The sequence below is a fragment of the Calliphora vicina genome, chromosome 1, assembly GCF_958450345.1.
Source record: "Calliphora vicina chromosome 1, idCalVici1.1, whole genome shotgun sequence".
Lineage (NCBI taxonomy): Eukaryota > Metazoa > Arthropoda > Insecta > Diptera > Calliphoridae > Calliphora > Calliphora vicina.
The window spans coordinates 37,666,285-37,679,511 of record NC_088780.1 but is presented as its reverse complement, the minus strand read 5'-3'; the positions used below and the strand labels follow the sequence as shown (position 1 = coordinate 37,679,511).

At 32.2% G+C, this 13,227-nt stretch overlaps 1 protein-coding gene across 3 annotated transcripts in view; it reads right to left on the bottom strand.

Annotated features, from left to right (window-relative positions):
* Positions 1 to 13,227, bottom strand: part of ctrip (E3 ubiquitin-protein ligase ctrip) — a 96,249-nt gene that overhangs the window by 16,593 nt on the left and 66,429 nt on the right. For 2 of the 3 annotated variants that reach the window (XM_065508979.1, XM_065508987.1), the window contains exons 3-4: positions 10,980 to 12,719; positions 304 to 2,349 (exon numbers count right to left, since the gene is read on the bottom strand). In XM_065508979.1, the coding sequence (XP_065365051.1) occupies positions 304 to 2,349; positions 10,980 to 12,719 (3,786 nt within the window). The remainder of the gene's footprint in view (positions 1 to 303; positions 2,350 to 10,979; positions 12,720 to 13,227) is intronic. The other variant, XM_065508996.1, reaches the window with a different exon arrangement.

Genomic DNA, 13,227 nt, shown 5'->3' with positions numbered 1-13,227 from the left:
ATTATTTTCTTATTTTCCCAAATAAGATTTTCCCGATGTTTGTACATTGTTAGGCAAAAATCTAGGCCAATATACTGACCCCCACATATTTTAAACCTCTCGTTAGCTACTAGAGAGTTTGCAACCAATCTTTCAATGGTTTAGCAAACTCTACAACAACCCTAAATCAATCCTAAATCAGAGGGCAGCTCTGAAAATAGTTCTTCCGCAAGAGATTTCAAAGTGTTGGTGTTTTTTTCCTTGTCTAAGATTTTTTCTTGTTTTTACCACAAAAAAAAAAGAAGAGAAAACGACAACACTTACCACTTGTCTTGTTAGAGTTTTGATGCGTAGCCAGATACGATGTGTTTGTGGGGGGCACAACGTTTGTTGCAACAACGTTGGTGACAGTAGCAGCAGCAGCGCCAGATGCGGACGATGACGATCCCAAACCACTAGCCGATGATGCTGAACTGTTATTAGCACCCACTGTAGCACGATAACTGTATAGAAAGCCCGGCTGTACTATGGAGGTACGTTGGGGCGGCAAAGCGTGTGGGTGGGGGGGTTGAGCGTGTAATAAATGATTTTGCGGTTGTTGCTGCTGTTGCGATATGGCAACAACAACAGCACCACCAGCTGTTGCTACAGTTTGATGATGCTGCTGATGATGGTGGAGATTGGGAGGTGGTGGTGGATGAGCGGGATGTTGATGATGACTTCCCAACAGTTGATGATGAGGCGGCGGTGGTTGTTGCACAATATGTTGCTGATGATGCTGATGGGCGGCAGCAGCCAGTTGATGAGCTGCCTGTGGTGGTTGCTGCTGTTGTTGTAATTGATGGCCTACAACTACGGATAAACTGGCTGCGTTTGTGGCAGCAGTGCGGTGGTTAGTGTTACCACCACTACTATTACCACTGCTACTGCTGCTGCTCGCACTGCCGTGATGTTGGCCCTGTACAGAACTGACACAAGAACCCGTTTTGCTTCGTGAACTGCGTCTTAAAGTATGGGAATTTTGCTGCTGTTGTTGCTGCTGATGTTGTTGTTGTTGTTGATGCGTATGGTTGTGAGAATGTGCGCTATTGCTGTTGGCACTATAGTTTGTGGCCTGATAGACAATATTTGTATCGTGCGCTCCAACTGGTAGTGTTCCGCCCAATGTAAGTTCTATGGCCGATGGATGTTGTTGCAAATGCTGGGCTTGTGTTTGATGATGCTGGTGCTGTTGATGCTGCTGATGATGTAGATTTGGTGGAGCGGACTGTTGCTGTACCTGATGATGATAACGATGACTGGTAGTCTGTTGACTCAATAGTGCTCCCTGCTGGGGTGGTTGCACCTGATAAATTAGAGGAGCACCGCCTACGACAGCAGCAGCCGTTGTATTGTTGGCTGCTGTGGGATACGAGTTTAAATTCAAATTTAATATGGCCGCCGATGAGGCTGAATTGCCGGCTGGATAAGTCTGATAGAAATGCACCTGTTGCTGAGGCTGTTGCTGTAAGTGTGCCTGGGGATGTCCTGTATAGAAGGTTGGTCCGGTTTGTTGGCTTAAATAATGAGCCTGAGATCCTTGACTGGGATGTTGTAGCAAATGGGCTGTAGGATGTTGCTGCTGTTGTGGAAAATGTGTTGTTGTCGCTATGAGCGTATGATGCTGATTTGTAGAATGCTGTTGCTGTTGAAGATTGGAATGTACACCCGGGGGTGGTCCTATGACAACACCACCCGTACGATTTAATAAGTTATGATTAAGTCCAGCTGCAGAACTCTGTGTACTGCCACCACCAGATGAGCTAGTACCGGTTGCCGTTGCACCACCAACTGACGCCACTCCACCTAATGAAGTCTGATGCTGGTGTTGATGCTGATGCTGGGTATGATGATGATGCTGCTGCTGTTGCTGCTGCTGCTGATGTTGATGTACACCAATATTGTAATCTGTATTATTGCTAGCTGTGTTGGTATTGGTGCTTGCGCTGCCACCACTGCTGCGTGTTTGTCGTGCCCCCAGATTCGGGGCTCTATTGTAGCCCGTCGTTGTAGCTGTTGTTTGTAACGTCGCAGAAGTAGTAATTTCTTCACTTGCCACTTCCTGGGCTAAACGATTGTGATTTGTAGCACCACCACGTTCTTTAAGTCGCCGTTGGTTTGGTTGCTGTGACGTCTGCTGCTGCAGCGTTTGTTGTTGTTCTTGTTGCTGCTGTTGGGGCTGTTTTGTGGGAGTTTGTAAACAATTTTCTTGTTGGATATATTTCACAGTTTGTTGTCGTCCACTTTTTACAAGACCTTTTTTATTTAATTTTAATTGTTCTTGCTGCTGCTGTTGTTGGCTACGTTGGTGTTGTTGTTGTTGGCGTTTACCTTGATTAAATTGTTTTAAGGAATTTTAGGGTTTTATGTATTATTAACAACAAAAAAACACACCTGCACTGTGAGAGTGTTATAATTTTGTTGGTGTTTTTTTTTTAATTATTCTTTTTAAGTTCAATTGGTTTTTTGTTAATATTTTTTTTTTATTAAAACAAAGTTGCTTAATTTGTTTGTTAATTGAGTATTATTAATGAAAAATATTCAGAAAGTTAGGTGAGAATACAACACAGTCCGAGATTATGTATCAATGTGTAAAAAACATAAACGAAGAATTAAATTATAAAGACAACATGCCGAAGAGAAAAGTGTTAGCAACTGGTAAGTGGTTTGTATTTAGATTTTTAAATACATATTTCTAAAAAACACATGTAGTACTTTACTTTTTCTCAAGTAATCAAGTCAAGTATTTGTCATAAAATCAACTATGTATTTTGTAAAATTATAACAATTATAAACAAAAATATAACAATTTTCAAAGAATATATTAGATATACAAATTTATTTTGATTATAACAGTTTTATCTCCATTTTCACAATGTAACCAGAAATCGTGAAAGTGGTTCTTATAATACAACTGTATACAACTGTTAATGAAAATGTAATTTTTGGAAATTATAAATATAACATTTGGAAATTTATTATTGTAGTTATATAAAATATATACATATTTTTTAAGTATAACTGTTATAGGAAATATAACAGTTTAAAAATATATATCAGAATTGTTTGTTTTGTAGAAATATAACAGTTTTAAAAAATAGTTATAAACGTATAACATTTTTGAATAAGTATTACTGTTATATAAAAATGCCTTAGTAAAAGAACAGAATTTGAGGATTATTTTAAGAAAATTAAACAGTTACGAACAAATATATGTCAGTTATTTAAAATTATAACAGTTTAAAATATTAAAAATAAAAATATAACAGTTTTTGGAGTTTTGGAAAAATATAACTGTTTGAGGTAAAATCTATTAAAGTTTTGATGAAATGAATTAAAGTTTTAGAAAAATTTAAAAGTTTTCTTTTATAAATTTATTAAAATTATAACAGTTTTTAAAAATTTAGAAAATAGCTGTAATTACTGAAAATTTTGAAGAAATGTATAACAGTTTTAGAATTTTTTTTTTTATTTTGGAAAAATAAAACAGTTCGGTGAAAAAAATTTAACAATTTTTCAAAAATATAAATGCTTTAAGTGTTTTTAAACGAAATTTAAATAAGTATAACAAATTTGTTAATATTATAATAGTTTTGAAAAAATATAGAAAAATAACAGTTGTAAAATAGTTTTCAAGTCCAAAAAATAATCCACAGTTTGCATAACGAGTCCTAAAAGTCCGTTAAAAAAAAGTAAAAACTAAAATATTCAAATATTTCGTGAAATCTAAAATTGATCATTCAAAAAAGCCCCCTGTAAACACCCTCACTAAACATTTTAAAAAAATTCACTCAGACTTCGTTTTATGCGACTTCATTTTGTGCGAATTCAAATTTATTTTTTTTTTACACTTATATTTCCATATCTCAATATTCATCCCTATCGCGAATCAACATTTCACATGAAATATTTTCCTTTATTCGTTCATCAACTTTGTTCACGTGAAAAAATTCCCCTTGTTGTGAAATTTTGTAAACAATAAACAGCTTTTACGAACAAAATCAACTATTGTGAATGTAAAGTTAATCGTGATATGCCCGATTGCAATTTTCCCTTCGAGGGAAATGGATATTTCATGGGAACAAAATTTCACATGTTATTGCCGATAGGGGTGATTAAGAATTTTCTGATATATTGGATCCAACTAAAACTTGCATTATTATGTCTTTTCATTATGTAAACAGTTTTATTTTAACTCATTAGTTTACACGGTGATGTGTCTGAAGGGGAGTCTTACCCCCCAATCAGTGATGTCAAATATTTCTGACCAAAATGCGCCCTACATTACCTCCAAACTAGATTTCCTAATAGGATATTTTTGAGAGCTTGACAATTTTCAGATAAGGCTCAGCTGCCTTATCTGAAAATTGTCAAGGAAATTGATGAAATTGTAGTTTTATTACAAGGTTTACATGGACGGACGGATCCTAAGCAGATTTTTATACTTTATTTTGTCACGTTACAAACAACAGCACTAACGCCATTATGGTGGTATAGGGATTTTTATCTTCGGAATTCCCTGGAATGAAAATAGTCTGGGAACCTAACTGCATTTCAAAGAAAGATCTACTGATTTGATTGCTCTCAATTTATTACTTTGAAGTTTGCAGTATATTTTAACAAATCACAACCGTGACAGTCCTAAAAGAAGAAATTGTATCAGTCGTGGGGATTATTAAAGAAAAATACTCTTTGTCCTAATAGTTGATGAAAATACATAGAAACTTGACATTTCCGCAAGAACCATAATGACAGCAAAGTGAAACGGTTCATTCTAGCGCCTATTCCCAAAAAAGTCAAACTCAACAAGAGCTTGCGAAATCATTGGGAGCTACTCAAGCAGCTATTTCAAAACGTTTGCAAACAGCATGATTCATCCAAAAGCAGGGAAATTGGGTACCAACCATACGAATTGAAGTTGAGAGATTTTGAAAGACTATTTAGTATGTCTGAAATGTTGTTTGAATGCTATAAAAGAAAATCATTTTTTAACCGAATCATTACTTGCGATGAAAAATGGATCCATTACGATAACCCGAAGTGTAAGAGATTGTACGTGAAGCCCGGCCAACCAGCCGAATCGACACCAAAGACATACAGTGGTGGCCAGGAATTTAAGACAAAAATTGTTTGCTAAATTCCACGTGATTGTCAATTATTTTTTCAAATATTTCCATAATTATGTAAGCATGAGGACTGTTTTAACACACAAGTGTGTTTTATTCGACTGTGTCAATTCATACATATTCACCACGAACACATAAATTTGTCTACAACTTGACCAAAAAAATTTTTTTTTAAATAAACATATTTTCTCACATTTATATCATTATATTTTTATTATTATAAAATATTCGGACCAAATTTCGTATTTTTAGTTCCATTAGTTTCGGTCATATCATGTTATTAACAGCGGATGTTCGCTGAGGTCGGTCAAGGTGTTTCCACATATCTTTGTCCATATATGTTCTACCGATTTTTCCAAACATTTTTCAGAAACTAGAAACATTAATAATAAATTTCATACCCTTAGAGGACCTTTTATTTTGGCTCTATCGCACTTAAAATTCAGTTGATGAAAAAAATTCAAGTATTTGTCTTAAATTGGTGGCCACCACTGTATATCCATGGCGTTAAGATAATGCTCTGCATTTGGTGGGAACAGAGTATCCAAAATTGGCTTTATTCGTTCTTGGCCTCAAAAGATGAGCAGTTCTTTTGGCTGGGAATCCATATGTTGCCAGAAAGTTGGGGAAAACTTTAACAATGACCAATACATACTTTCAATAAATTAATATTGGACAAATGTTTCACATTTTCGATTATTTTGGTAATGAAAGTCAATCTGAAGCGGAATTTTGGACATTCTGTTCAAATTTTAATGCTTAGGACATTTTGAATTCAGAAACGAATCAGGGGACGAATTACCGCATTCGTAATCGAAATTAGAATAAAATAAACCAAATTTCTTGCTCTAGAATGCCATAAACTCAAATAAGAAAATTACGATAAATTTTACTCGATATTGAATACGGTAATTCGGCCCCAGTATTTTGTATATGGAGTATGTTTATTAGGGTATTCAATCGATTAACCGTTAATCGGTTAACCGATTAATTATGGACGGTTAACTGTTCGAATAATTTAAAATTGCTGATTTTCAAATAACAAATAAACCAATTAATTTGTGTCGATTAACCGATTAACCGAAATTCCTTTTTTTTGAACTTTAACATATTTTTTTGTATTTATTTTTCCGTTTCTATTCAAATACAAATTTCAAATTAAAATTAGATATTTTTTTGAACATCCAATAAACATGTTTAGTGAGTATAACAACTGATATATTTAATCTACATGTATTTGAAACATGTATAGACGAAACTTGTTTTTGAAATGAGTCTTTTAGTTATCAGAACTAAATTAAACTATTCAAAGTATTCAAAATATAAAACAATCCAAAAAGGACTCCAATGGTATAACTAAGGATTTTATTCGCCAACATATACATTCAGCGAGAGAGTCTTTTTCCAAGAAAAGTTTTATTAAATCTAAAGAAAATAATCGTTTAAAAGGAAAACATTTAAATTATATTATTTATTTAAAAGATTTTTTCAGAAGATCTCACTAAAACCCTAAAAAATACACATATCATTCATTTGCCGCAACAACGTCATAATTAAAAAAAAATGTTTTATGACATTTTTTGAATGTTTTATGACATTTTACTATTTCTTAAAAATAAAAATATATATAGTAGATGTTAATATTTTTCTAATTTGTATTTATCCCAAATTTTTACTTGTCAAATATCTCATACAAAAAAGACTTTTTTTGAAAACTGATAAAACTATATGAAAGATTATAGAACGGCGCATATTTTGTATTACTCAATTCAAAAAACACGGATTTTGAGTTATGACGTTGTTGCAGCAAATGAGCGATATATATGCAAAAATTATCTCAAATACCATATTTGCTGTTTTTTATGTTTTTGTACACAAAATTCGTTGTTGTATTTTCAATTTAAAATTAAAATATAAATTATTCGGTTAATCGAATAATTTTAAATTAACCGTTTATTAACCGAATAAATCCAAACACCGATTAATCATTTGCTCGATAACCGATTAAACCAGAAACCCGATTAATTGAATACCCTAATGTTTATCATTCTATGCGAAATCAGTTTAGGCCTATAAAACGAGGTCTGAGTGTAATTTAAAAGTTATGTTTTTTGGGGAAAATATTTATTTGAAGTTCTAGGCCCAATTTAATTAGACTATTTAAAGAAACTATTTAAAAAAAATCATAAAATTGTTATAATTTTAGTTCAGAAATTAAAAATGTTATAATAAAGTTACAGTATGTTGTAAAAAGTTTAAAAAAAATTTACCTAACCTGCCCAGAAAACAATTTAAAAAAAAAAAAATTTTTAAAAAAAATAATAAAACCTTTTCATTATAAATTTTCTTAATAACAAACACATCAATTGCCAGAGCTGCCACCTCCGTTAAAGTGTTTAATATATTATAAATATTAAATATTTTTATTTCAAAAATATAGATAAAAACAACTAAATAGTAAATATGTATGTATGTTTTTCTTTTTGCTATATATGTATATAGAAAAAAAAACAAGAAGTGTATATTCACTATTTTCTAGAATATAAAATATTTCAAAGTAATTATAACATTAAGTTGTAATACAAATGCTTAATTAAGGGTTAATAATGCAACAAGCTTTTATTTAATGCTTTTTTTGTTGTTGTAATAAAACACAATATAAAATTATAAAAACACAAATGGTTGGTTTTTTTGTTTAGTAAAATGATTTAGAGCTCTTGATTTAAATGCATTTAAATGTATGTAAGTAGGTGAGTTTTTAAACAAGGTAGGTAATAAATATTTGTTTTATTTACAATATTACAAGAAATGTTTAATTCTTTATGTAGTTATATGGAATATATGTAGAATGATTGGATATGTATGTGGCTGGTAGAGAGAGGGTTTGATAGGTTGGCTGTTTATTGGTGAGGTGTATTTACAGATTAGAAACTTTTGGGTATTTCCATAATGCAATTAATGACACTAACTAGGGTTTCTAGTTTTATGTTACTAAAATGTATTTTTCTTTTTATCATTATTATTATTATTATATTTATAAAAAAAGGTGACAGCACTGTAAAATTCCATATAAAATTGATATAGAGAGTATATTTGGCCCTGTGATTGTTTTGTCATATAAAAAACACAGTTGGTTTTTATGTTTAAAGGAAATCGTTATAAATATATATAAAAAAAACTATAGTTTTTATATACACATATTAAATGAATAAAATAGATTTAAAAAAATTATACAGAAAAACAAATTATACAAATAAATACATAAATATACACAAAAGTAATGGGGTAACACAATTACGTTGTAAAATATTTATTGATTTTTCTTTGACTTGTATTAAAATTGCAATTAATAACCCAGCTAAAAAAAACTTGGAATAGTTCAAACTGAATGTCATTTTCAGAAGCAATAGCACAAAATTCGAATGAATTCGTCAATAATGAAACACTAAAACATATCAATGAAAAATGATTTCGATATCGAAATTATGATAAAATCTCAAATAAGAAATTTACAACAAATTTTACTCGATATCGAATGCGGTAATTCGGCCCCAGTTTTTAAATATGACCTACGAATTCAAATATTTTACTTTTATTGGGTGTATAACTAAAAAAAATGCGGGATTCACGACAGATAATGTATCTATTGAAAGCGGTTCTTGTTTTTAATAAATTGCGTCATATGCGGAAAGTTTTGCTTTACTTCTTTAATTTGAAAAAAAGTGCCGCTGAAACATCCATCGGTTTTGACACGGAAGACAAAAATCGCCAAGGCCAACCAAAAAAGGATCCTATCTATTATGAGCTGCTGAAATCTGACCAGACCATCCCAGGCAACCTGTATAGAATGCAAATGATTCGTTTGAAGCGAACATTGGGTTGCAGAATATACGTCCGGGCATAAAACTGTAATATTCCATCATGATAACGCTTGACCACATGCTGTTACAAAACTATTTAGAAAGAAGTGGATGCGATTACTATTTGTATCGATAGATGCAGATCGCTCTCACTGGGATACGCTTCACTTTAGAACAGAGTATCGGAAATTGACCTGATACGCTCTTGGCCTCAAAAGATGAGCAGTTCCTTTGGCGCTGAATCTATTTGTTGCCGAAAAGATGGGAAAAGGACAATGGCCAATACTTTAAAGTAGGGAACGTAGATACCGTTTAAACTATTAGTTCAATTGCTACAAAATTGCAAACTTTTATATGTAGAACCTTACATTATGAAGGGTAAAAAAAAATGTTACTGCTGTATATAATTTATGTAAGCTTTATTAGGTTACAAGGGAATGGCAACATAGGAGCCGATTGAATCATCAATTGGTTCAAAGCATCTTCACTGTGAAGCAGTAATAAACAATAACATTCTGAGTCACTAAAAAAAATGAAACCTAAATTTCCATTGTTACTTTTTAGTTTGTTTTCTTTGGAGTGGAGTTGGCCCTTTTGTTGAAATACAATTAAAAACGGATCGTTTTCTTTATAGCCAACCGCATTTTAGCCAACCACATTCAATATGCTGAGTGGGAAATGCCATTTCGATGGGTATTTCATTGTCAAAGTTTGTCAAAGATTTGTTATATTATAATGGGATTGAAGTCTTGAATTAACCACCTCAATCTACAGACTTAAATTCCCATGACAGCCGGTTCTACGCACCGGAATGACCCGAGTTCACTCGACCAAGGGCTGTCAACTCAACAATCACTGCTGCTACAACAACAGACTTAAATACCATTGAAAACATTTTGGAATTTTGAAGGGCAGGGAGCTCGGCATATTGGTAATAACATTGATCCGAGGAATCAATACTAACAAATCTTATAGACACCACGCCATAAAAGTAATCTTATGAAAAGAACTGGAATTAAACTTTTAATAAAAATTAAATTTGTAAATTAAAATGTTTAATATTAAATAAATCATTTTAAAAATCATGTGTAAGACTATATTTTTTATCAGGTTTCGATCAATACTATATAAATTAACAATATTGAACTAACGAATTAACGACACAGAAATTTAAATTCCACAAACTCACAGGTTATATCATACACATCATATAAATACGTATTAAAGATTTTTTTTTATAAAAAAAATAATGTCTAACAAGATATTTCGCAGAATCTTCTATGAATTAAATCTGTGGTTATTTAACGATTAACAGTGAATCAGTGGTAGACAGAACAAAGAAAAATCAATGGACATTTTATTAAATATTTGTTTTTTACTAATAAATAAAATAAAACGAAATAAAAATCATACCAATAATAAATACAAAGAAAATCAATTATAAATAGTATGTAGTATATGTAGGCATAGGAGCAAAAAAAAACAAAATAAACAAAAACAACAATACAACAAAATTATTAAGAAAAGAAAAACAAATTTACAAACGAAAATACAAAATAAATAAAATAAAAAAAAGAAATGTTTAAATTATAAAGTATGCAACAAATAATTAAACAAACAAAAACAAATAGAATGTGAAAATTGAAAATTAAATTTTGTTTGTTTTTTTCTGTTACTTTTTTCGCGTATTCGTATCAATCTCATACGGACAGACGAAAACAATAAAAAACAAATATCATTTACTTAGAGCAAATAAAAGAAATGAAAATAAAATAAAAATAAGAGAACAACAATAAAATTGTTTCTGCACAGGCACACTTGTTTTTATTATTATTATAGAAATATTATTTTATTTTTTGTTGTTATTGTTTTTTTCTAGCTTATTATGGTTATTGTTATAAAAACAATTAAGTGTGTATTAAAAAAAAATAAAGTACATTTAGATTAAACATGAGAATTTTGAACTCAAACTTACCTCTGATAGCAAGTACTGAGTCGTGTATATCGTCGTCTAGATCTTCTTCCTCCTCCTCAATTTCTTCGTCGTCGATATCCTCCTCTTCGTCGCCGATATCGTCGTCGTCCTCTTCCTCCTCGTCGTCGTCTTCGTCGAGTAGTTCAATTTCCTCGTCTTCGTCAACGACCTCTTCTTCTTCGACGTCGTCGTTATTGTCAGCGTCGCCGCCTGTAATATTCTCGTCGTCGTCGACGTTATTCTCCTCGTCCTCTTCGATCTGCTCTTCTTCTTCAACAACTTCCTCGTCGGCTGTGTTATCGTCGTCCTCCTCCTCTTCGGTCGAAATGTCAGCGGCCAGAAATAGTTCTTTATCGATATTACAATGATACGCTGAGGAGCTACTGCGTTGTGACTCCGTATTATTAATGTTGTTGTTGTTGTTGTTGTTGTTGCTGCTGCTGTTGGTAGTGGAGTTTTTACTAGTATTGGCTAGTTGAAGATTATCACCAACGACAACTGCGTTCGTTTCGTTTGTTTGGCCGTGCGTTTGTGTGACGGTATTTAGCTCGTCTGTTAAATTGTTTAAAAAGTTTTGATAAGTTCGTAGACTTTTGCGGTATTTGGAAATTTTATCTAAATGTAAGGTTGGTGGTGATTGCGATTGTTCCTGCTGATCGTGGGTCGAGCCAAATGTGTTGGTTGCCGAGGTTGTGGCACTTTCTGTGGCAAGTGTTGTTGTTGTATGTGAACCAGTTCCAGTACCAGATGCGGTTGTTGAAGACGCAGTAGTATGTGTTGCTTTTGTATTTAATTTCGTTTTATTTCCCACAATTGATAAGAAATTTTTATTTTGCTGTTGCTGTTGTTGATGATGATGTTGTTGTTTCTTATCGGCAACAACGTTACTACTACTACATTCAATTTTCTGGTTACTGCGCGCTGATGATGTGGTTGTTGTAGCGGTGGCTGTTGATTTTTTCTTATTTATTTTATTATTTTGATTTCTATAATTCCGTTTGTTGTGTCTTGACGATCCGGTGGACGATTTAAATTTATATTTTTCTTCAGACGTAAAGGCGTTTGTTTTTGTTTGTTTCTGCTGGTGCTTTAGTTGCTGTTGTTGCTGGATTTCGCTACTACTCGTATCCGAACTTTCGTCGCTAATTGAAGAGATTGAAACGTTCAAAGCTTGTGCTCTCTTTGTTGTATTGTTTGCGTTTGTTGTGGCTGTTGCTGCTGCAGTTGTTGTTGTTGTTGCTGACGTTGAACGACTATGACTGATTTTACGTGTTTTACGATAATAATTTAATAAATTACTTTTACTCTTGTTATTATTATTATTATTGTTTGTATTGGTGCTGCTGCTGCTGCTACCGCCGTTATTTGTTGCTGTTGTCGCTGCTGTACTGCGTTGTGGTGTTTCAAAACACAATTTTTGATATTGTTGCTGCTGCAGTTGTTGTGTTGGTGTTGCTTTTGTATAACTTGCCCGTCTTTGATTGTATGCACTGCTTGTATAACCACCTACACCACTACTAGTGGTTGGTTCTTCTGGTGAGACGGTTTTTGAACGAGTTCTTCGTGCTACACAATCACCTTCTTGTTCCCTCGGAGTATTGTATTTACTACCACTGCTACTATTACCGCTTGTGGTCGATAAAGGTGTTGAGTCTGTATCCTGTAAGCTGTGATTATGATAACGCCGTTTCTTTAAAGGTGACGTTAAATCTGTAGGATGATCACCAATAGATGATGAGGCTAAAAAAGAACAAAAATATTTCAATTAAATTGGGAATACAAAATAATAACAATATGTAAAAGAATTATATAATTTCTTAGAAAAGCAATAACAAAAACTTTATCTTAATATAAGTAATTATTTATATACAATGCAAACTTTTCCAAATGTTTAACTAATATGTACAGTATCGGCCATAACTAAAGCACCCCCTCAGTGAATTTTTTTCATATATTTTCTTTTATAAAAACAATGTTTTAAATTTCGAGTATGTATTATATTCATTTGTTAATATGTTTATTATTGATAAACAAATACTTTTAAAGTTAATCTTTCAATAAGTGGTAACTTAAAATCAAAAAATATTTCAAGGTAGAAAATGAAACGGACAAAACTAAAGCACCCCTTGATGGATATAATATAACACTAATTTTAATTACTATTTTGTTGCAATTCCTTTGCATTGGATGACACAAGCACATCACATAGGCATAGAAGATATTAAGTTTTTTATCTTGTCTTGCAATA